The following is a 26,079-nucleotide window of genomic DNA, read 5'->3' as shown; positions in this document are numbered from 1 at the left end:
GGCATGGGGTAGGCCTTCATTCAACAGTGGATTGACAAAGGGCCGATTTTATCATTGTTATATGTGTCTAGACACATTTCCAACAGGGTCCTCCATTGGCATGCTTGTCCTGTCACGTAAATAAGCGTTCGTGTTCATGCGGGATGAAACCAGAGTACCCAGAGAAAATGCATGTATACAACAATGGCAATACACGTTTATATTCCAGACTGCAATGTCGGACTACCGCCCTGCAGTCTACAATACCAAGTAGTCCCAGGCAGTTCGCCATGCGGACTCAACCACCTGCTTAGCTTCCAAGATCGGACGAGATTGAGTGCATTCTTGGGTGATCTAATTGGGAGGCGAATTGGTCTGGTTCACTTCACCAGGAAGCAAAGGGGAAATACAATCACCCTTCAGCATGACTTCAAATTGCGCAACCCCCCCCCCCCCCCCCATCCTTCTTTCTTCGGTAATTCTGCAGAGGCCGTTGGCTCAGCTCCCCAGCATCCACACATTAAAGCCGCGAGCTGGCAAGCCACCTTCGATTTACGTTCAAATGTGGAACCAGCCAGGGGAAGCCAAATCCTTTTCAGGCCACATCATCATTATTTAGCATTTGTGCATGGCATTCAAAACTCAAAATGTGGGCAGTGCATTCACTGCATGGCCACTTTATGATCACGAGAAAGTCTCCCGGTTTGCCGCCCACTTGCTGTGTTGCCTCTTCATGCGTGGCATTACTTGGGCACGGCCAACAGCTCTCGAGTTTCCGCTGCGATCTGTTTTTGCTTAGGAGCCGGTGCGGTTGGAGAGATCGGGGAGGTTACGGGTCGAACAAACTCACGGTGCTGACGATACACGCTTCGAATGACCACACACGAGAAGATTATTATTATTATTATTTTCGATTTACACGTCCCAAAAAAAATGTTTCAGTTCACGTGAGTCCCAAGATATATGGAAGCACATCACATCGTTACCCATTCTTGCGTCGCATTTGTATGGAATCTAACCCGAAAACCTCTATTATTGATAATATTGGTCGCGAAAGCCTAGGTGTTAAACTCATATTGACACCTGTTTAATGGTTAATGGTGACCGTGTCATGCCTGCCACCCACTGCCACCCTCCACCCCGATGACTTTCCACGCTGCAGGGCAGCAATGGCAGGATTTATACCGCGCCACGCAAAGTGCGGAACAGGCCAAGAGCCTCACCTAGGTCGACGTCTTCGACGCGCGGTCTCACTGAGCAAGGTGAGTTTTTGTAGAATCCGTCCAAGATCTTCTCCTTCACCTGCCCAATGGTGTCACAGTCCAGGACCTTGACGGCCAACGAGTCCATACCGCAGCCTTGGAAGGACACGTTGATGTTCTGGGGAAGTCGGCAAAGGGAGAAGGCAGTGGGAGAGGGTCAGGTGCGGCGGCGGCAGCAGCAGCAGTCTCTAAAAACGCAGTCACGCTGGTCGCACACGGAGAAAAGTATCAGGTGTTTTTTGTGGAACCAGGTGAGAACTCAAGAGACCAGGATAAGCTCATTTGCAACAGCGACCTGGAGCATCGGTCTGCCTGTCGGGGGGGGGGGGGGAGAGGGCGGTTGATGAGTGCTTCTGTGTGCGTGCCACCCCGACTGGGTACATTTGACGGCGTAATTTCATCCCGGATTCGGCAAATTTGGAAACCTGATGCCGGCACGCCATGACGGGCCCCGTCTTGCGAACGACGTCCGGCGAACGTCCCGCTGGTCGGGGCAGACGGCGTGCGGGATTATTTCAGTTACCTCCGGGGTGGCTGCCGCTCGATTCGAATCGTGAACCTCCGCAACAAAGCGGCGAACGCGCCGCTGCGTTTGGAGGCCGCGTTCACTTTTCATCCACCTTTGTTATCAATCAATCGATCGATCTTTATTTTACGTGCCAATATTGCCCTCGATGAGGCAGGCATCAGCGGCGCACGTTGCAATGGAACGGGAGCGGTAGAGGGGTGCGTACCATGTCGACAAAGAGCCAGCCTCCATTTCCCGGGTGTAAAGGAACTATATGCAAGTCTTCTTGATGGATTTGAACTAAATAAATAGATAATACGTTGCACATTCGACAACATTTAAATGGGAAAGTTTTTGGCTCCATGGTAAGTGCCCGGTTCCATAAGAGAGAAAAAAAAACATCCACAGCAACGATGTTTTTTTTTCTTTCCGTGAAGTCGTTAACAACCCGGGACTGAGACCACCAACTCGCTACAGTTGTGAAAGCGGAATTAATCAAGGTTGAAGTCCGCCTTCGAAAACAGGAACTCGGTCAGCAGTGATGGCTCAGCGCTCGGAACCCTGAACGGCCCCGGGCACTTCTGTGAATCCGGATGGCGAGACTCTTCATCCACGGCGATGGTGCTGTGATGGAGATGTGACCTACTTCTGGAATTTGAAGAGCGGTGTCTCTTGGTCGTGCCCCTTGCCGACTGAGATTCCCTTTGGGTGTCTCACATATTACGGTTACAGCTCCTGACACAGCTCCATTCTGTCTGGGGTGTCAGTGCTCGAGCATTCACTCCTACAGGCATGGGAGTCTCTGACGCTGGACATTTGATCCTCATGGCGGTATCCCGGGGTACCAAATAATAATAAATGGCCGAGGCAATTAAATATTTTATTTCTGGGACACTTTTTTTCCCAGGGGTGTACTTGGCTCCGCGACTGGGGTACCAATCAATCCGAAATCAGTGCCACACTCCGCGATGTCGAAACGCCAAACATTAGCATTAAAAAATCCGTTACCGAAAAATATAACTTTTAATAGTGCATCGTGTACAGCTCGTCGAGATGAGTCGATTGCCGCATCGCCGACCATCAACAGACTAAAAATTACCGCCATAAGGTTCATTTGCAAATGCCTAGATCCATATCTCCCAGTCACCCGTGAATTACAAAACTATTTCCGTTCAAACTGCACACCAACCATCGGTAGATATTGTTGGACATTGCTAATCACTTACTCCAGCTTGCCTACCTGATGAACTCAGGTGAAGCTCTTTATGTTAATTAATATTGTATATTGTACAATATTAATTGATTCCTTGCCACGGCCAACATCATTGGTGAGTGATATCTAAAACTGGTTCTCGGGGTCCCCATCACTAACTCGCACTGGCCAGCGTGAAGGATGGTCGAACAACCCCCATGATCGATTATTACTTGTGGGGCGGCCTCCATCCAGCAGTGGATGACATATTTATGTAAATTATTCTTATTTTCTTAACCACTGAAAAGGACTTTGTTTCATCACATTTATCCTGGAAAAACTAATTATTTACTGGCCATACAAAGAAATTGGTGCCATACACAACACATACCTCAAGTATCCATTGTTTCCATCACGATTATTTTCGACGAACCAAGCATAATTGTGGTCGGTACAACTGCGCTCACGTGCGCTCCCCTGACCGCGTAAACACATTTTGATATTGCGCAAGCACATGATGTACCGCACACGTCGTGGGATTTTCAAATGTTTGTACGCGTGTGGTTACGTGTTTCCCTAAGCACGTGTCCCTTGACACCCCGGGACACCCTTGTAAACGAGAGGGCTCCATCACCAGTACGTATCCAGGCAAAAAAACAAAACAAAAAAAGTATATATACAAAGTCTACATGTAGCACTGGATCTCCAGTCCAGTTATTGTTTCACGCTACCTCTCTGGCCTCTCTGTGTCCTGTGAAGAAGGCGTTCTTGACGAATGCGTCGAGTCCTTGAGTTACGTTCGCGTGCCGACCGACCCTTCGCCGCCACTCGTGGGGGACAATAATGGATTGTGACGGCGCTCAAAACAGTCATCGGTCGAAGGTCCGTCGGCGTCGCCTCCCCGCGTAAAGCCTCGGGCTGGGCAACCTCCCGCTGGCATTAAGCCGCGTGGACAGCTGTGGTTAATCGTCCCGTGTTGTTCACAACCTCGCCGTTCAGGGCTAGGCACCTCGCTCACACCGACGACGGGCTCCGCTCGGTCACGGAGCACAGGGGATTTGTAACCGCTGACGCTGTTTGGTACGATGTAAACCGACAGGGGGGAAAGGTGGGGCTCTGCGATTGTTTTACAACACAATTTAGAACTGTAGCAACGGAACGCAACTTCATTCCCTTGATTGCGAGCGATACAGAAAAAAAAGTCCTATTCCGAGGTTTTTTTTTCAATTCTGAACTGGCAATACAATCTAAAATATCCTGAATCTTCAGGCAAATCCGTTATCCCGCATAGTATATTCATGAGTTTCACATTACTGGACATTTGTGATACTGGACATCTGTGAAAAAAAGATCTTCATAGCTCATCGGATTCCTCCAGCAAAAAATCTATATTCTGACGTGCAGCGCATGGACTGTGGCTTTGAAGGCGATACGGTATTATAACGCTCTGTGCCGAGGCTAGAGTCTTCAGCCAGGTTTGTCAAGCTCAGCTCTGCATGAAATACTTGCATCGCCCAGCACACGACATCCGGCAACGGGCTCTTGCAATGGCTCCAAGTCGGCGGACCACACCCACTAACACCCCTCTCCGTGACAGTGACCATTGCAGTCCGCATTGCCTACTGGAATCTGCAAGCCACCCGGCAAATATTCGGCGAGAAATTAAGGCCCCCCTCACCCAGTCCCCTCCCCCCCGGACGATATGTACGCAACGTACGATCGCAAACGTACAAACGGACGCTCATCTAAGTGCGCTGTCGCATTACTACGTTGCAAGGGGTGCGCAGTGGTGCAGTTGGGCAACGCGGAGGAGGGCGTGGCTTGCACGAGGAGAATGGGCCAGGCTCGGGGGTCAGATAATGTCGGGCCCGGGGTTTACTGTGGTCACCAGTGTGGGGAACTGCTGCAAACTCCTGCAAAGTATAAGTATGTGGGCAGCGGATGGGACCACATGGAATGTGTACGTGTGTGAGTGTGCTGGGTGGGGAGCGGTGGTGTAGCGGTCAGCGCGCTGCGCTATGAACCCGGAAACCCGGGTTCGATTTCCGCTCACGGCCAACACCGGTGACGTTTATCTGAACCGGTCCTGGGCCTCCCCTAGGTCGCCTCCAATGAGTACCTGGTGCGGTGTGTAAACATCGCCACTGGGGAGACAAAGGCGGTTGGGCGTGGTGCTGGCCACCCACCCCCTCGTGTACCATTATGGCCTTCAAAGCTGCTCACTAACAGCACTTGCCCCAACAGTCTGTTAAGGCTACACGGGTGATCTTTACGTGTGCGTGCTGGGATGTCTGAGACAGAGAGGGCGGTGGTAGTGAGAGAGAGAGGGGGGGGCAGAGACAGAACAGAGGGTAAGGCGTTGGTGGGGGGCAGAAAGAGGGGGACAAACAGAGGGGGAGAGAGAACAGGGGTCAGGAGTTGGGGGGCGGGGAGAGAGGGGGGCAGGAAGAGAGGGCAGAAGGGAGATGGGCCAGAGAGGGTTGGGTGTAAGGAAAGCAGATTTGAGGGGAAAAGGACACAGCAGGGAGGGTATGAGTAGGAAGGGAGGTGGCTGTAGGGGGTAAGGGGGTCAAGGAGTGTCTGTAAAGGGTCTCTGAGCGCAGCAAAGAGGTGCTTCTAAGAAGAGTATCTGTGCAGTGAAGAATCTAAATCTTTATTTTCGACTGGAGGAGGAATCCGATGAGCTATGAAGCTCTCTTTCACAGTTGCCCAGTCAGCAGTTACACCATTAAAAATAAACATTACGAAGAATTGTCTACGGACGGTGCTTGCGCAGAGTGAAGGGATGTCTATTAACGTGGCTGTGCGCAGTGAAGCGGGGTGGGAACCGTTTCCTGACCGAGAGCCAAATAGGACATTCCAATGCCTCCGGCAACAACGGGACACATCAACAACACACGAACGTACACACGCACCTCGGTCACTGTCTGAGCCCCTGCACATTAGAGGCACGAAAGTGTTCCGCACCGTGGCGAGATGTTAACTACCGCGCCCGGTATACAGGGGGTTGTGGGTTCGATCCCGATCCCGACGACTGCTGTATATTTGCAGTTCGCATGTTCTCTCTCCCCATGGTCGTGTGGATTTTTTTTCCGGGTCGTCCTGTTTTCCCCCTCCACATTTAGCATCAACGCCACGCGTTTAGAGCATTTGGCTGCGACAAATTACCACACGGCAAGCCACTTCGTTGAGCTGTCGTTTGTGATAGCCAGGTCGCTCATGAAATATATCTATATAGCTGAGTGGGCCCTACCTGGCATCATAAAAAAAATAGTTCAGTTCAGTGCCACCCTGACGAGTGGCCAATGAGGGCAGCGATGACGGGCAGACATCGTTTTTTCGGGTCACGCGGCTTGGCTGCAAGGCAAGGCCACGTGAAATCAAGTCGCAGGCAGTGCCGGATTATCCTAGTAGCAAAAGTAGCTCCATATGCTACGTGCATGCTACGGGCATATGTAGCTAAATGCTTTCAAGTTATCAATTCCGGTTCAGTGATTCTGCACTTGTTCTATTACTATAATACTATACTGCCTTCAACGTGTATGAACGACTGGATGTTTAAGGTTCGTGATTTGTCGTATTATCTGGCTGTATAGCCAATGAAAAAATACAATTACTTTACTATTCAAGTAAAAAATGTTTTAAGATTTATGTGTTTTTTTTTTTATTTAAGGCCCCTGTATAACATATGCTACAGGCCCCGCACTAGCTTAAGCCGGCACTGGTCGCGGGCCACATAGTTTTCAACCTCCACGGCCAAGGGAAATCTAAGCAGTGTGTGATCGGGTGGGGTAAACCGTGTGCGGCTGTTTCCTCTACCCCGGAACCTGTCAACGCAGTCACTTCCCGTGCACGTGGTATCGCCACTGCTACAGCCCCAGCGCCATGGATCGGAGTGTATTTTAAGTCAACGTGTGGGTGACATTACGGACGTTACTGTTCCGCTCCGTTGGCTTCGTGGCTTTAAAGGTCAGAGTTTCAAAATGTGCTTCACACCGAGGCTTCCGTTTGCGGCCTAGAGCCAGCTATGTGAATTCCACATTATTACGCCAAACAGAGATGTAAATGGGATGAAGCTTATATATTCTTGGTCCTTTTGGTAAAGTCACGTTGAAGGGAAACAATAAAATAATAAAATATACATAAAACAATACAATTCTCACGTTTCGACTGCAACACAAGCAGTCATCATCAGGTGTGAAAACCAACGGCAAGAACATTTGAAAGAAGTGGCGGTTTGTAGTAATTTATTTTTAAACGTTAGCTCCGAACATAGATGGACTCGTCCATCTTAACAAACTGTCAAATCGCTATCCGTGGTGCTAACGTTTGAAAATAAATAAATAAAAACAAACCGCCACTTCTTTCAAATGTTCTTGCCGTTGGTTTTCACACCTGATGATGACTGCTTGTGTTGCAGTCGAAACGTCGTGAGAATTTTATTGTTTTATATATATTTTATTATTTTATTGTTTCCCTTCAACGTGACTTTACCGAAAGAACCAAGAATATGAATCACTGCAGTCACGAAAAATACTTTAAATCGGAATGAAGCTTATTTAACTGTGGCACCATCATCATCAGCCATCATCTATCCACTGCTGGATGAAGACCTGCAAAAGCTGTTGCTATCCCTCGTGGTCTCACGATGCAAACAACCTGGCTCTTGCACACAAATGTTCCCAGTCTTGGTCACCAGGCATCGTCCCTTTGAGCTACGGTGCATCCTGCTCAAGTCTATTTCCTTTTCGTAACAGTTCGATGTGATGCCTTCTAACTTGCGTGCATTCTCCGATCCACGTGCTCCTCTTCCTGTATCTCAGTATAATTTCCACGCACAGGTTTCCCGCCACGCTTATTTGCGGTCCCACCAGCGTATCTCCCTATATTATTCCTCAGTGTCTAATGTTTTTTTAGACATGTGCGGCATGTGGCGCCTTTAAATGTGACACGCGTCATTGTCCATGTGGCAACTCGACACCCACTCACGATGAGCCAATGTTTATATTAAAACTCTGCTGATGCAGTTTTTCACAAGTAGGTCACTTTAAATGTTTATTGCAAAGCAGTTTTTTTTCCTCAACGATGAAAACATTTGGAAAGTACTCTAAATTATTTACTTGTTTTGTTGTTAATTTGGAAAGGACAATTATTTTGGACGGCAGTGGAATGAGCAAATGATTGCAGGCCTGCACCTTTAGCACATTTTTTTAAAATATCAATTACACTGAATTAGATATAAATTACATTGAGCTATAAACCCGACGACCTGAGTTTGATTCCCGGCCACAGGCAACATCAGCGGCACTTAATATCTGCACCGGTCCTGGGTGACACGGCCCTATCTCGGTCCACTAGCACTGACCAGCGTGGTAAAGTATGGTAAAAATAAACCCATGACCTATACGGCATTGGGAGGCCAGCAGCAATTAACCCAGGGCTGTAAATGTGTTCTATTATTCTTGCTATTAATTACTAAAAAAATATGTAAATGAAATAACTATGTAAACAGCGTTTTAAACCATATGCGTAGTTTAACTTAGATATATGCTTATCATTCTGCCTTCTATTCGGTTATTGCAAAATCACAACCGATGATGAGTCTGCAAACGATATGATTGTTCCCAATTGTTTCTAATAATTTCCCTTAACAACTCATGACGACAAAAACAAAACAGCCTAGCATTACAAATTCCCGTGATTAGCCACTTGAAGGTTACGTACTAATCTTACACAAACCTCTCACTCGCAAGCCCTTGCAATACCCAACAAGCATTGCTCCTTTACGGCAGCCTCGATAAAAATATCCTCTGAGTAAAAAATAGATATAATAAATAAATGAGCATTGTTGTCCGGCACCGTGCAGCTGGGATGCATGGCAATTAAGAGAGATGCTCCGCTCCCCTCGCTCTGATTGCACCGTCTCTCTCTCTCTCCCCAAGGACACAGCCCAACACAACTAAAACTCAACTAGACTATATATTATATTCTTAGTTCTTTCGGTAAAGTCACGTTGAAGGGAAACAATAAAATAACAAAATATATAAAACAATAAAAATTCTCAAGACGTTTCGACCATAACACAAACGGTCGTCTTCAGGTGTGTCGGTTTGCATACATTTATTTATTTGTTAACGCTGTATTTATTTATTTATATAGAAAACACTAGCGCCACGCGCAGCGATTTGGCAGTTCATTTAGGACTAGTCCATCTATATTCTGAAAAGAGGAGGGGGGAGACGAATTTTTTTTTAATGTATGCTGTCTGAAAGCCACTGTAAGCGTGAACAATCAATTAAGACCTGAAATGGTTTATCAAATCTTTCCAATGATTGCTAAGACAGAATCCATCTCCTCGGTTGAAATTGTCTCTGTGCTTGTATATGTGGATAGCCTCATGAACGAATCTCTCATGGTAGCCAAATGGCTTACAAAGAACCTGGCTACCATGAGAGATTCGTTCATGAGGCTATCCACATATACAAGCACAGAGACAATTTCAACCGAGAAGATGGATTCTGTCTTAGCAATCATTGGAAAGATTTGATAAACCATTTCAGGTCTTAATTGATTGTTCACGCTTACAGTGGCTTTCAGACAGCATACATTAAAAAAAATTTCGTCTCCCCCCTCCTCTTTTCAGAATATAGATGGACTAGTCCTAAATAAACTGCTAAATCGCTGCGCGTGGCGCTAACGTATTTTATAAATAAATACACCTTTGCAAATAAATAAATTAATGCAAACCGACACACCTGAAGACGACCGTTTGTGTTATGGTCGAAACGTCGTGAGAATTTTTTGTTTTATATATATTTTATTATTTTATTGTTTCCCTTCAACGTGACTTTACCGAAAGAACTAAGAATATGAATTACTGCAGTCACGAAAGCTTTAAATCAAAATTTAGACTATATATTCTTAGCTCTTTCGGTAAAGTCACGTTGAAGGGAAACAATAAAATAATAATATATATATAAAACAATAAAAATTCTCACGACGTTTCGACCATAACACAAACGACCGTGACTTTACCGAAAGAGCTAAGAATATGAATTACTGCAGTCACGAAAGCTTAAAATCAAAATTCAACTAGACTAGTTTTTTTTATTTTACCAGGTAAGGCCCATTGAGCTATGTAGCTCTCTTTCAGACGCCACCTGGCCACCAACTGACGACGTGGTGTATATATCGTGTGGAAATGTGTCGCAGCTAAATCCTGTAGAGCGAGCGACAATTCTAAATGTGGAGGGCAAAACCGCAGGACGCGGAGAAGAATCGACGCGGCCACGGGGAGAACACGCAAACTCCAAATACACAAGCGTCAGGGTCGGGAACGAGCCCACGACCTCCCGCATCATACCAAACGAGGCGGAACATCTCCCCTCTGGGGCACCCCGCGCGTGTCCCATGAACCCCCACAAAACCCTTCCCATCACCGTCCTCGTCCCGCGCTCGCTGTGCGTCACTCAGACGTTTCCTTTCTCTGTTGAAGGCTTTCAGCAATGTACTAGGTGTTCGCAACATATCAAAGTGTTATTATTAGCAAGATATTTTGAACGAAACATGACCTTGATTTTAATTTTAAGTTACTTAAAGGAATAAGCAGGCATAAAATATATCCCTATATTTAGGGGTGAAAGGGTTTAAATTCCCTCCTGGATATGCGATTAATTGTTGGAATGTAGGATCGCAATTCGATGCAAGAATATGTGATTATCTTCTTTGGTTCTTGTGAGAATATTATTGTGTTATTTTATTTTATCAATTTATTATTTTATTATCATTCTACGTGACTTTACCGAAAGAACCAAAGAAGATGAATCATTGCAGTCACGAAAGCTTTAAATCGAAAAATATGTGATTATATATATGATTTACACTGTGGCGAATGAAAGCACCTCTAGTGGCTATAGGGGTACAATAAGAAAAGACCGATGGTTAAACAAGCAATTCCATACTCTTTGGTTCTTTCGGTAAAGTCACGTAGGTAGAAAAAATAATAGATGACGATGTTTTGATCGCAACATAAGCAATCGTCATCAGGCGAGACAACCATAGCAAGAAAACTGCTGAAAGAGTATGGATTCCTGCAGCCACCATAGCTTCAAATCAAGATACTCCATGCCTATATCATGACCTTAAACACCCCTAGTATTCTAGTTTATAGCATAGTTATAACGCAACACAGGACAGAGCAGCGCACCGTGGCTGTTTCCTCCTCTTCCCCCCCTCCTCCGTTCCGAACAAAGATGGACTCGTCCGTCTGAACAAAGCTCGTCGCTCTCCGTGGTGCTAATCCCTCACACCAACATCATGCTAATCCCCCAGTTACATGCTGATTTATATGTAAACTCCTTTGTCAAGGCGCTCTGTTCCTCCCACACAGCTTTAAAGACGCTGCTACGCTTGGCAGGGTTCACTCAAGCGCTGTCTTCCGGACAGTCCCGTTTCTTCACCTGAGGAGGGCTACTTGTATTGTGGTCGAAACGTCGTGAGAATTTTATTCTGTTATTATTTTTTTTATTATTTTATCTCCATTCTACGTGACTTTACCGAAAGAACCCAGAAGACCTTAGACATTGATATGGATGAAGTAATGTACCATTACCATCCATGATCTGTGCACTACTTGATGCAGGCCGCCCACAAGCTGTCAGGCATGTCTCGCCGTGGTCTGATGCAAGAATCCAACGAGCACCCGCACACAAGCTCATGTATTTCGCGCTCCATCTCTGCAAGTAGACTTTTTTATTTAGCGCCTTCTCTCCCTTAGCTGTCGCTTGTCTCGACCGTCAGTCATTGTCCCTGCCCAGCCTGCTTATTTTTATGATTATTATTATATATTTTTTTAAAAGTCGTCAAGATATATTATACGCGCGTATGTTCTCCAATCTACGTGTGACTCTTTCTGCCTCATTGTACTCCAAGCATGTTTACATTATATATGTCAATGTGTATGTTGCTCACCCATAATATGCACTGATGATAGAATTCACTCACTGCACACTTTCAATACAATAATATATAGTCATCTTAACCACGGCCCTATTATTCGCAACTCCTATTATATCTAGAAGCTGTACGATCTGTGAAAAATCCTATTATCCACTACTCTATATCTTCCTATTATACACGATCATCCGCAACATTTCCCATAAGTCTTTACGGAATGGCATCCTATCATCTGCGATTTCTTTGCGGATAAGGGGTCCTGCGGTAAACTCGTCCTATTATCCGCATTAACCCACAATGTATCACCCCACACAAAAACTATGTAACTATTTACATTTTATTCGGTGAGGCGCAGTGAACTATATAGCTCTTTTCAGACGCAACCTGGCCGCAAATGATAGCTCAACAAAGTGGCCAATCACGAATGCTCCAAATGCGTGTTTCTAAATGTGGACGGAAAAACCAAAGCACTCGGAGAAAAATCCACGCAACCACGGAGAGAGAACATGCAAACTCCAAATATGCAGGTGTCAGGGTTGGAATCGAGCCCACGACCTCCTGTATGTCAAGCGAGGTCATTAACATCTCGCCACCATGGCACCATGCTATGCCCCTAAGAGGAATACAATCACGGATCATGGGATCCGCAATATTGGTCGCCCGTATCACGGCAGTTAAGAGGAGTTCCATATAAATTGTTGGTACCTGGTAAAATAAAATAGTTTCATAGTTTAGTTTACGCGCGACACTCCCCAACCTTCCACATACGCTTTCCTGCTTCTGCCCGCTTGTTGTTATAGACATTGTCTCAAAGGAAGTGAGGTCTTCCTGGCTGTGGGTTTAACTTAGCAGCCTTACAAATGAACTAATGGACCAGTGGTCTGCTGGACCACATCAAGAGTAAGTAAACAATAGCATCTGCTTCCCCCCCCCTCGCCTCCGAACTTTAGCTGTGCAAGAGCTCCCTGCCATTCAAGCGTTTTCCATTCACCATTCACCCTTCACCCAAGCAGAAAATTGGCAGCAATTGTCTTGTTGTGATGCGCCTCTATCTCATCACATCTCAGAAGCTAAGCAAGGTTTGAGCCTTGAGAGTGCTTGAATGGTTGACCACTGTGCACAAGCAGGTGTCAGTGAGCCTACTATACATTTCCACGTGATAAGCCACTTCATTGAGCTGTCATTTGTGGCCAGACCACTTTTGAAAAATAAACTAATAGCTTAGTGGGCTTTACCTGGTAAGATAAAAAATATATAGTTTATTTTTATTTGTATAACTTTGAAAGTGATTTGTTTACCTTTCATACACTTTGCACTCCTATCGTGTTTTTTTATAACTGTTTGTTGTCCTAACGTTCTGACCCGCCCCTACTGCACATCTGTGAAAAAGAACTTCATAGTTCATCGGATTCCTCCGGTATCAATAAATATTCTGATTCTGAATACCCGTGGCTGTACTCTACTTCTACGCTTCCGTGTGTCTGTGCTCGCCGCGTTCGCCAAGCGTGATACTTTTTTTTGGGGGGGGGGCCCTCATCCAGCAGTGGATCGATGAAAGGGCTGTACAGTACTTGTACACACGTCCGTTGTGAAACTCGTGTTCAAGAGTTGTGCTGTGCCATTTTTAAACATGCTTGCACTCCTTCTTGAATCGACTGGCTCAAGCGAAGCGAAGTGCAGGGCGGAGGAAGCAGGCACTGTGGTTTTCAATCGAGTGGGTTTCATCGTCCCTGTCTGGAGAGGAATGAGACGCGGGGGGCTCTCTGGGCACGACTTCCCTGTGCTCTGACGTCAATGTCTACTGACTCGCCAGCCTGTTTTGCCTAAGCGTAACGAGCACGGGACCATGAACACGCCATGCCCTCGATTATTTGTTTGTTCATTGCTCCTTCCATTGCCAGTTTGAATCAATCGAATCAGAAAATAAATATGTATCGTACATATATATTTTAATCTCTTACAAGACGTATGGCCAGCATGGAAATTAAGCCAATATATCGTTTACAAGGGTCTCTCTACAATTCCCTCTAGTGCAGGCCTATGTTAACACTGTAAATATTTGTTCTGTAAGCACTATTTTTTGCCTGCACCTCTGACACGTTCTGTTCCATTGTTGCCCCGTTCCTCTGTAAGGGTCGCTCTCGCGATGCCTTTTTTGCGCTGATGCACCACACATCTCCCTTGCAAACGAAAACAACTTAAAAACGAAACTATTTCTATTTTACAAGGTAAGGATCACTGAGCTATACAGCTCTTTTTCAAAAGCGACCTGGCCACAAATGATAGCTCAACGAAGTGGCTTATCACGTGGAAATTTTACAGCAGTCAACTACTCTACACGCATTTTTCTAAATGTAGAGAGAAAAACCGGAGGACTCGGAGAAAAATCCACACGACCACGGAAAGAACACGCAAACCACAAGTATACAGGCGTCAGGGTCAGGCTCGAACCCATGACCTTCTGTACACCAGGTGAGGTAGTTAACATCTCGCCACCTTGGCACCCAAAACATCTGGGCAACTGAGTAAACGGGAACTTTCCGTGTAACAAATAAACAGTGATTGAGCGGTGGCGAGTCAGCAGTAACATTACAGGGACTTGTACTGACAATGGTGTGAAAGCACCCATCATAAAGCTCGGTCAGTGAATGATTGACAGGAAAAAAAAACATTATCTGGAGAGAGCAGAGGGACTGACTGACTGTTGGCTGGAGATTGCATTTGCGGTGTGTTAAACTTTCAATGAGAGGCAAACACACTCTCCACCTGTCAACAACGAATAGATAAAACGGATGTCAGTAAACTGCTCCTGTTTTTTTTTCTTTTAAGCGATTGTAATTGCATGTTTGTCAACGACAAAAGTTAGACCCGTGGATAGTTAAAGCAAAGCTGAGCCTGGATAGTGCCGGGTAGTGCATAAAAACCGCTGTAGTTGGCTACCGCTAGGATAGACTACATTGTCTGCAGAGGCAGTGAAGTAACAGCCGGTGTTGTTAACGATTATGTTCAAACGTCTTCTGTGCTCCCCCACTTTTCCAGCGTGAAGTATTTAAAATTATTTGGACTATGTTGTTTATTTACCAGATAAGGCCCACTGAGCTATGTAGATCTTTTTCAGCAGTGACCTGGGCCACAAATGATAGCTCAACGAAGTGGCTTATCACGTGGAACTTCATAGCAGCCAAATACTCTAAACGCGTGTTTCCTAATGTGGAGGGAAAAAACCGGAGGACCCGGAGGGTCAGGATCTAAACCACGACCTTCCGTACACCGGGCGAGGTGGTAAACATCTCTTCACCACGGCGCCCTTCTCGCAAGTATGGTCACATGACACCCCCATGGCCCACACAGCACAGAGAGAGGCTCCCCATCCAGCAGTGGATTGACAAGAGGGCTGTCTGTACTTGGACTGTGCTTGCACTGTATTTGCGTGTTGTTCATCTAAATCAAAATATATAAAAGACAGGCTTGTGCCAATGGGCTGTCTCTCACCTGGCCAGAAATAAATTCGGGTAATCTGTGTGCACGAATGATATCTACCTAAATGTCCCTATCGGGGGGAAAAAAAACTCACTCTAGCGACAGGCATTCCAACAACTGATAAAGAATCTGGACTTACCTCCTCCCTCCCTATTAAATAGGATTATTAACATTTCAAAAAAAAAGTAACTAACAACATTGCTGGCCGGTATTCACGTGAATTAGATTTTTTACTTCGCTCATTCGCCGCCACTTGATCGATGGACAACTCCAACGCGACGCCGTGGGATTAGTTCATCCGGCCAGCGAGCACGTGCGGGGGTAGGCGTGGTAGGTGGAGGTAGGTGGAGGTGCGTTGTAGCCGTGATTGAAGCTACAACACGGCCGTGAGCGTGCGCGTGAGTCCGTGACGACAGCGCGTGACGCTGGGTTGCAGAGAAAGCTGCTAAAGACCGTCCGGCATGGCGTCGTGGGCTTATGCTTCACAGGGAGCGAAGAGGGGTAAGTGATTTGCAGCCGCCACTCACCAGGGCGGTCGCCTCGATGTTCTCGCGCAGCAGCCAGTCCTCGCTCAGCGTGTACTTGGCACGGCCCGTGACCGCGTCCACCGGCCCCTTGCTGATCTGCTGCCGAATGGCCGTGAGCAGCAGAAAGAACGGCTCCCCGACTCGGTCCTGTGTGTGTGCACAGCGCGGAGCAGGGGGAGGAGGGTGCATGTACGTACGTATGTATGCTGAACTTATTTTGCACTGTACGTAGCCAACCGTGCTAATCGGAGGTGCGGGGGAAGGGCAACAAACTAAAAACAAATAGTAATTCTGAAAAAAAAAATAGTTTTCAATCTAGGTGACTTAAAAGTGCATAGCTCCCGTGGCTTTCTAATATCGGAAGGGAGAGCGTTCCAGACGGCTGCAGAAGCACATCTGAAAGTGCGCGATGCGGTGACTGTCTTTGTTCGATGGTTAGCCAAAAGCTGCTGCGAGGATGACCGGAGTTCGCCGTGATCATGGTTTATGCTTCTTGACGAGATCAGCGAGGTAGTGTGGTTCATTTGTGGCAAGCACTTTGTGTGTGTTGAGTGCGACCTTGTAATGTATTCGCTTAGCAACCTGAAGCCAGTGCAGTTTGGCGAGCACTGGACGAACGATTCGTGGCAGAGAATTATAAGTAGCATTGATAGAGGCTCTAGAGGGGTGCCACATTGGCGAGATGTTAACTCCCTCGCCTGGTATATAGGGGGTCGTGGATTCGATCCCGATCCTGACACCTTCATATTTGGAGCTGGCATGTCCTCCCTATGGTTGCGTGGATTTGTCTCCGGGTCCTCCACATTTAGAATTGACATGCGTTTAGAGTAACTGGCTGCTATAAATTAGCACACTATAAGCCACTTTGTTGAGCTGTCATTTCTGCTCAGTGGGTCCTACCTCGTAAAAAAGAAAAAAAATAGTTTGGTTTTAGTTTAGGCTCACAGGCACCGGTATCCGTTAAATCGCCCGAAGAGGAGGAAAAGGCACACAATGAGAGTCAGGGCTTGCTCCTGTTTGTGTCCTCTGTCTGCCTTCTTCTCCCATCACATCCCTCAACATTGACCCCGAGCTAAATGTGGCGGCCGTCCTGTAAATAATCGCACGACTGTGATGACGTTCTGCGATGTGCACTCGTTGTGAGTGATGGGGTTCAGGGGGATCTTGGTGGAAATCCAGGTTAAAACTGGCATGAAAAAGTGATCCTGTTGAGATACATTTTGAAACGGGTGTCTGTTGTAACACCTTTGCTCAGTCATTTTTGTTATTTTATTCGTTACATTTAATGTACGTGATTAAAACGAAACATTTTTTCATCTAGTCAAAATAAGTGGGTATATATTTTTAAAAGTACGGTGTGTGTATATCTGGGTTTCCTTCCCGTGCGTGACTGTGAGGGGCTGCGGTGTCTGTGTCCGTGCTCCCATTTCGGGGTAATTTGGTCAAAGTGTTTGGGCCCTCGGTAAGACCAACCCTCCCTCGCGCTAACCCCAAACAACCATCTACCAACCCACCATCCTTTCCTTCCCCACACCCTCCCCGTTTACAATCTCCATTCACACTCCCACCTTCCCCCGCCCCCTGTCCACTCTCTCCAATCTGTCTTGGAATGTAGACAAAAATAACATGGGGGGGGGGATGGGGACTAATGACCGCCCGCCTGCTTGCAAAGGAGTGCCACTTCAGAGGCAGATTAAGATTGATGCCTTGGCCAGCCTTTGTGCTTATCTAGTTTGCCATACTTAAATAGAGCCAGAAAGCAGATCTACACGGTGCAATGGCGTGTGTTTATATATAAGTAAACTGCTCTGCAGCGATAAGCCTACGAGCTTTTCCACTTGTGGGGTTAGCCCGTTGCTTCTGAGTGGAGATAAGCTAGCGTGCTTTCTGCATGTCACCTGACATTACGTAGAGACACGCAGGCACGCGTACAAACACAGGCACACTGGCAAGACAGGCCGTTGGGCAGGAGGTTGTATAGACAGCCATATGCTCATCGGATTCCTCCGGAATAAATACATATTTTGATTCTGGTGCATTAGCGGCTGAGTTTCAGACTGCAACATTTTGGATTCTGGTCAGAATTTTAAGAACAATTTGAATGTTGTTTTTGTATCTTCGGATTTTCATGTAAATGACATCGTGATAATAAAAGTGACGTCACCCAATGCCATGCCACGTCACTTTTTGCAGGAGAGCTGTGAAAGTGACGTCATTATAGAGACGTCAGTTAGATTTGTACTGGGAAATAATTGGAATCATCCAAAACAATTATTTCACGTGAAATCATCAAAAATATATTCGATCTTAGGATTATTCAGATGAATCTGAACATCGGCAGCACGTCCCTGAGAGACAGATAGACACACAAGCAGGTAGGCAGATAAACAGCCAGACAGGCAAAGAAAGAGACAAATTATGATTTGTGTTTGATAGAGTCACTCTTTCTCGCTGTCTTCCTGTATGTTTATTTGTTTATCTGTCTGTCATTCTGTCTGCCTACATGTCTATCTCTTTGCCTGCCTCGCTGTTTATCTGCCTACCTGCCTGTGTGTCTATCCGTCTCTCAGTTAGGGACGTGCTGACGATGTTCAGATTCATCTGAATAACAATGATAATCATCAATGATATTATCATTCACGACGGGGGAAGGAGGGCGGACGAACAAAACAGTCAGAGAAACGGCCAGACGAATAAAAAAGACAGGCGGTCGTGTCGACACACGTAAACGTATGGACGGATGGACAGTCAAAGAGACGGCTCAAATACGCGGACAGGCGGGAGCGGGGCCGCCTCGACCCTCTGGCCCGTCGGCTTCACCCACCCGCAGGAAGCCGTACATGCAGATGGACATCCAGTTGGTGAGCATCTTCTCCACGACGGACTCGGTGCGGCGCAGCATGAGCTTGGGGTGCTTGTTGGTGGACGACCTGATGAGGTCGACGAGCAGCTCCTTGAGCACGGCCGTGTAGTACTCGAGGTTGCCCTGCAGCGCCGCCGTGAGCCACGATGCCAGGTAGCACCTAGAGCACGCCGTGGGGACGACAGCGCCGGCGCAGGGCCGCGAGCGAAGCCAGCGTCGGCAAGCAGCTCAAGGCGGTGTGGGGTGGGGAGGGGCGGGGGCGGCACCGGATTCGTGACGCAAAGTCGGGGTTCGCACCCAAATATCGAATTCAAATTCCAATAAACGAGCTGACTAACTAATATGCAGAGGTGACTAGTCCCCTCTCTTCTCTCATTATCGCCGCACCTCTAGCCCTTGGCTATATCTCTTTTGTCACCCCACGAGTATTTTTGTGACTTGAAGTTAGGGTCCTCAATGGGCGAGTTCCACCACCGCCGGCTCGCGCATTGGGATGTGAAAAACAAAGAGTAGGGGACTTGTCCACTCACCGCCTTCGAGATCCTTATTCGACTCACTCTCTCCTAACCTTCCCCTTCTCACTCTACTCACTTCCCCATGTCTCCTACCACTTCCCTCTCAGCTCACCCTTCTCCGTTCCACACACTCTCCACCCTAGAATGCTTTCTGTAAAAGCCCTCCAAACAATCTTCGCTCGGTAGGAGGTCGCTCATTTTCCTTTGCCGCCTTCAATCTAAATCTCTCTGCCCCCAGCCGTCCGTGGCTGTCGACTTCCTGCCCCTGTTAAAGTCCAGGGTACAAGTCCTTTCCTTTTTTCTTCCTCCTATGAATCGTTGCCTCTCTGGATTAACGAAACATGCCAGATCTGTTGCAGCTGTATTGGAATGCGAGAATCGTATGGGTCTCGAGGCCTGTGGGTCCCCATGCAAGTCTGTGTTCCCTCTAAAAATGTATGGGTCTCTCTGAATGGCCGTATTTGGATTGTGTACAGGAAGGCAGCGTTCCCTGGGGGCATTGCAAGGAGTTGTGTTGTGTACCTGTCCTTGACAGTGAAATCCTTCTGCTGCTCCAGCGTGTGGATGAACGTGATGAGGAATTTCTGGTTGTTGAGCAGCGTGGAGAAGATGCCGATTCCCTCCTCCATCATTTGCCTACGCAGTTCGGGAACCTGCGGGAAGCGCCACGCACAACACAAAGACACGCATCCCCCGAACACCCTTGAAGAGACTGTGAGCACGGCACACCAGGGGATGGATGCAGATACTAATATGAGGCTGAGTTGACCTAGGGGAGGATCGGTTCACAAATTCACCACTGTTTTCTCCAGGACAAATCAATATTCTGATTCCGGTTCAAGTGTTCGCCACTCATATTGGTCATGAGCGGGAATCGAAGTCGGGTCGCCGCGCTAACCACTAAACTACCGCTAGCCACACAAACATACACACCACGTACATAAAATACAGAGACAAAGATCCTCTGTATAGCCTTAAGAGACTGTTGGTGTTAGTCAGCACCTATGAAGGCCGGCACGGCACACGAGGGTGTGGGTGGCCAACACCACGCCCGTCCAGATTTGTCTCCCCAGTGGCGATGTTTCCACATCGCACCAGGTACTCATTTGAGGCTGAGTCAACTTAGGGGAGGGCCAGGACCGGTTCAGATACTTGTCACCGGTGTTGGCCATGAGTGGGAATCGAACTCGGGTCGCCAGGTTCGTAGCAGAGCACGCTAACCGCTACACTACCGCTCTCCACATAACATATACACACAAAACATAGACACCACAACCCCGTTGTGTCGTTTTGTTGTATAATTTGCGCCAATTTTATGTTAATATATACGTGTATTTGTGTACAGGGGCGCCCAGAGGTTAGCGGAGAACCCCGGGCAAAAAAATGTCCATGTGGGGGACCCCCCCCCCTTATTTCGTGGCTGACAAAAATCCGAGGGCTGTTGTGGGGTCCTCTTTAATCTGTCCCCACCCAACCCACCTCTCTGTGGGCAGCCCTGTATGTGTACACAGAGGGTGAGAGATGGAGAGCAGGATGCAAATCTTACCATATACTTGTTCAATATCGAATGTGTATGTATATTGAACCTCTTTCGCACCGTACGTAGCCACCCGTGCCAATCGGAGGTGTGGGTGTTCAACGCTGGCCGAACGTTTACTTTACAATGACTCTGCCCAGTGCCGGATTAAGCTAGTTAGGGGCCTGTGGCATATGTTATAAAGGGGTCCTAAATTAAAAAAAAAACACGTAAATATTAAAACACAATTTTTTTTATTGCATAGTAAAGTAATTGCATTTTTTCATTTGCTATACAGTCAGATAATACGACAAATCGCTAACCTTAAACACCCAGTCGTTCCAAAAAGTTGGGCAGTATAGTACTCTAGTAATAGAGCAAGTGCAGAATCACTGAACCGGAATTGATCGAAACGTCGTGAAACATTATTTAATTAATTAAATGCTTCTACCTACGTGACTTTACCGAAAGAACCAAAAAGTACGGAATTGATAGCTTGAAAGAATTTAGCGCGGGGCCCTTGAAAGTGCGGGGCGTGTAGCATACGTAGCTACTTTTGCTCCTAGGATAAACCGGCCACTGACCCTGCCGTGCTCCCCACACCCCTGATTTGTTGTTCGCCGCCAACCCCTCGCCTTTAAACTACACGTTAGGGGGGGGGGGGGGGGAGAGAGGTTATATTTACTTGCTTCACTTACTGAATTCATAGAGCAACCGCTGGCAAATCGCCGCTTCTCACCTTCCACTCGGCGGCGAAGAGCGGATGGTCCAGCACCAGGGCGCTGTCGGTGGCGGGGATTCTGCGCAGTTGGCGTGATACTGTGTGAAACTGCTCCACTGTCTGGTTTGAAGGGGACAAAAAAAAAAGCAACGACAACAGAAAAACAAACGCGAGACAAAATGACGACGAGCCATCGGAGATTTCACCGCAAACGTGATTGCGCCGCAACTTTGTGACCTTTTTTTCATGCCTGCGGGTGGTGTTGGGGTGGGGAAAGTTGATTGATGTTTATCTTGGGTTGGCACTGCGGTTTACAGTGATTGACTCACAATCGGGAAAAAGGTTTTCCCGCGAGTTCAAATCCCCCGTCCTGGGGCCTATTACCCCCCAGCCAATTATCCCTTCGGGGGGGGCAGTCACTAAAATCGGCACCACTTTTTGAAAGAAGATCAACAGTTGGTTGTCCTTCGGAGAGACTGTTCCCCTTCCGTGGGAATACGGAAGTTATGCCACCGGCGTTTATGTATGTGTGTTGAACTTCTTTCGCACCGTATATAGCCAACCATGCTAATCGGAGGCTTCTACAAATAAGCGTCACTGAATTGCTCATTTAAGCAGGGAGACACAGGCCTCGCAATGAGAGAGTGTAATGGCGCGATTCTCTGACCACATCACACAGAACGCACCCAACCTCATAAGATCACAAAAGCTAAGTAGGGGCGAGCATAGACAGTGCTTGGAATTGGCAACCACCATGAATAACAACGTGGTTTTGTAGGCAGCAGCTGTTAGCCCAATTTGTCAGCAGAAGGCATTGCAATGAAGTGCATTGTTGTACTGTACTCCTATGCTTCCATAAACTGTACTGTGGTGAGATGTTAACTACCTCGCCTGGTATACAGGAGGTCATAGGTATGATCCTGACCCTGACGCATGTATATTTGGAGTTTGCATGTTCTCCCCATGGTCGTGTGGGTTTTCTCCGGGTCTTCCGGTTTTTCCCTTGACATTGAGAATCAACGTGCATTTAGAGTATTTGACCGCTATAAATGTCCACATGATAAGCCACTTCGTTGGGCTATCTTTTGTGGCCAGGTCGCTTCTGAAAAAGACCCCAATTAATTGGTCTATCGTGTGGACATTTATAGCAGCCAAATACTCGTAACACATATTTCTAAATGTGGAAGGCAAAACCGGAGGACCCCAAGAAGAATCCACACGACCACGGGGAGAACATGCAAACACAAAATATACAAGCGTCGGGGTCGGGAACAGGATCAAATCTGCGACCTCCTGTACACCATGCGAGGTAGTTAACATCTTGCTATCGCGACACCCCATTGTGCTCAGCCTCGGGCTGTGAGAGTCTGCTCGTGCTGCGGAGACACACGGGGAACAATGCGTGCATAGTCCCCCATGCCTTTCCCATTCTGCCGTCTCGAGTGGCCGATCTCCCTGGGGCGAGCAAGGGTTTGATTCTGTAAACACTCTGGAGAAGGGAATGCGCGTGTGTGTACGGTTTATTTCTGTTTAAATGCACAGAGAGCCTGCTCCAAAAAGATTCCCGCATTACGTAATCGGAATAATAACCCGCATGTGTTGCTCAGCACTCTGCATCCACGGACTTAACAAAATGTTGCTGTTCTCTGGCACACAAAAACGAGTTTAAAATATTATGTATATCTGTGGTATATGTGTGTGTGTGTGTGAACACTGCAGAGACGACGTGCACTCAGGAGAAGGAGCAATGAAATCGTTTGGTGTGCCAGGTGCCGGATGGAATTTTACAACGCGGGATCGATCGCGAGAGGTAGCAGCAGCTTTTTGGAGGTCCCTGCATCCAGCCGTGGATTGACCACGGCTGATGATGGCGACGTACAAGTGAAGACAACTGAACATGTACAGGACAAGTAAAGTTTCCATCTGTAGAATGCTGCCTCCTTGAGTGTGTGGGATTTCTCCAGGTGCTCCGGTTTCCTCCCACATTTGTAAAAAAAAAAAAACGAGTTTCAATTACGAAAAAAAACATCTCAAAATAAAACGCCCAATGCAGCAGGACCCTGCCTGAAAAAGGGTCATGTGACTCACCGAGGCTCTTTGGTGGACAAATAAGTCCAAAAGAAGTACTTGATATAAGTACATGTAAAAGTTACAGTGGGAGTGTAGCGGTTTGTAGTTTGACGCGCTACGAACCCGGTGATCCGAATTCAATTCCCGCTCATGGCCAACAGCAGTGACGATTATTTGAACTGGTCGACTCAGCTTCAATTGAGTGCCAACTTCGATGTGCAAAAACTTTGCCACTTGGGAGACAAGGGCGACCGGGCGTGGTACTGGCCATCCACCCCCTCGTTTTTCCTGCCGGCCATCATAGATGCTTGCTAACAGCACTTGTCCCAATAGTCTGTGAATGCTATACTGGGAGATCTTTGTGTTTGTATAACTTACATAACAAAACATTTGAACATAAATCTTTCATGCCTCTTCTGTCCTCGATTATAACAACGTACAGCCCTGTCGATCTTCCACTGGATGAAGGGTTCCATGTGCAGTGTTGGTAATGGGGATTGTTTCACCATGCTTCACCACACTGGTCAGTGCAGGCTGGTGGATGAGTGTAGGAAGAACCCAGGACTGGTTCATACTCGTGTGAGCTGCACCCAGGAATCGAACTCAGGTTACTGGAATCGTAGCCCAGCGGCACTCATCACTTTGCCCTTTCATTATGAATGTGCTGTAAAACCATAACATCATTACATCCGAACAGTTTTAAAATCTGCTAATGATAAATGTTCAACGTTTGGCGGTTGACGTAATTGTGAGAGCAAATCTGTAGCATGCATCAGCCTCTGAGTTCCTTCATTTCATCATTATGAGGTTGGGAGACTGGCCAAGGCTTTCGCAAGGATGACCTCAATGAATTACGAGCGGCAGCTGCAAGTGGACTTGTGGGGAGATAGAAAGTGACCAACACGCAAGCACAACTTCACAATAAAAAAAAACGCTGCTAGTTGCTGAACAATTTAGCTCACTGTGCCTCATCCTCTCAGTAGGGAACCTTTTTTCAGCCAAGGGCCATTTGGATATTTATAACATAATTTGCGGGCCATGCAAAATTAAATGTATGTTGCTATGACAAAGGGGCCTAGATTTATTGAATTTCGAGTCGAGCGGTTGCCTTGGCAGGGCCAGATCAAATGATTTCGCGGGCCTTATACGGCCCGTGGGCCGGACGTTCCCCACCCCTGCTCGAAAGCATTGTGTTAAGAACAAACAAGCACACTGCACGTGAAATGCCAATAAAAATGAGCAATCAATCGTCGCAATAACTCAAGCGGCAATTTTTAATCTAATTGTTTAAAGTAGGGGCACAGTCCTGCAATTTGCCTGTTCACGCCACTGCTGGCACGAGAGGGCCTTCGACAGAGGCAGCCTCTCGATAGCGCCTCTCCAACAGGGTAGTATCTCGGCCGAACAAAAATAAATAACGCCAACGTTGAATTGAATCCCAATCGTGACTGGCGGCATCGCCGGGGGACTGAACCGTGAACCATTGCGAGCACGCGTGCTGCCCCGGACCCCCGCTGGCGCGAGCCGTGCCCTCTGTCGACGGTGACTGGGTGAGCGACGCACCTCCGGAAACAGGATCCTGATGGCGAAGTGCTTGTACTCGAGGAAGGGGATGCCCTGGTTGCCGTTGAACTCCGACGCCAGGTCCGTCATGTCCGTCTGCAGCTCCGCGAATCCTTTTTACGCCGGGGGTGGCGGGGGTGGGTGGGTGTGAAGGCAATCATTTGAGAGCGAGCGACGACGTGGTTTGACGCGCTCCGACGGCGCTCCTTGGCGCCGCCTCGCTGTAGCGGTCGCGCCCCACAGATTGCCGTTCGTGCGTCCGTTCGTGCGTCCGTTCGTTCGCCTCGAACGGATGGAAAGTGGGCGGTGTGGAGTCCCCCGTTCTCTCACTTTGCCTTGTCCAAACGTGCACTGTTGTGCATTGCCGAGTGTTTGCTACGTACGGTACCTGCTGCTTTGCGACTCGCAGATGGCAGTGAGGCGGTGGTCGCCGAGCTGTTAGTTCACTCTCTCCGTTAAATATGTTTGCTCGCTGCCCCAGGTCAGGTCACTCCCTCTCGAAAAGGAGGCTTGCATTTTGGAAAGCCAGATTTGTTGTGTGTTGCTCATTTTTGCCATGCTACGGGAGCATACAAAGTAGAGTACAACAATGGATTTTGCTGCACTGCTCTCTAACTGCGTGTTGGTCACCCAATCAAGCGCTATCCAAGCTCGAGCCTGCTTAGCTTCCAGAGATCTGACTATATCGGGCACATTACGCGTGGTTTGGTGACAGGTGTGTGTGTGCGTGTTTAACGTGCAGCGATGAAGGGAAGAATTCTGTGAAAAGCGGCGACGGGAGTCCTCACCTTTGCGGATTTCGTCTCGGATCTGCGCCTCCATCTCCTCCATCTGCACGAGGATTTTCTGCAGGTTGTGCTTAGCTCTCTTGTTTTTGATGTAAAACACCATCACCAACACTGCCGAACAAACGGTAGCCGTGTGACTG

At 47.5% G+C, this 26,079-nt stretch overlaps 1 protein-coding gene across 2 annotated transcripts in view; it reads right to left on the bottom strand.

The window, feature by feature from the left end:
• PLXND1 (plexin D1) overlaps window positions 1-26,079 on the bottom strand; it is a 91,989-nt gene that overhangs the window by 20,614 nt on the left and 45,296 nt on the right. For both annotated transcript variants that reach the window (XM_076072091.1, XM_032966480.2), the window contains 7 exons: window positions 25,940-26,050; window positions 25,152-25,264; window positions 21,537-21,638; window positions 19,804-19,934; window positions 18,728-18,926; window positions 15,904-16,050; window positions 1,203-1,359 (listed from right to left, as the gene is read on the bottom strand). In XM_076072091.1, the coding sequence (XP_075928206.1) occupies window positions 1,203-1,359; window positions 15,904-16,050; window positions 18,728-18,926; window positions 19,804-19,934; window positions 21,537-21,638; window positions 25,152-25,264; window positions 25,940-26,050 (960 nt within the window). The remainder of the gene's footprint in view (window positions 1-1,202; window positions 1,360-15,903; window positions 16,051-18,727; window positions 18,927-19,803; window positions 19,935-21,536; window positions 21,639-25,151; window positions 25,265-25,939; window positions 26,051-26,079) is intronic.

This window comes from Petromyzon marinus, chromosome 36 (assembly GCF_048934315.1).
Source record: "Petromyzon marinus isolate PM22_M1 ecotype Great Lakes invasive population chromosome 36, UKy_Petmar_22M1.pri1.0, whole genome shotgun sequence".
Taxonomy (NCBI): domain Eukaryota; kingdom Metazoa; phylum Chordata; class Hyperoartia; order Petromyzontiformes; family Petromyzontidae; genus Petromyzon; species Petromyzon marinus.
Note: the sequence above shows the minus strand (reverse complement) of the source record. Positions and strands in the feature narration are given on the sequence as shown.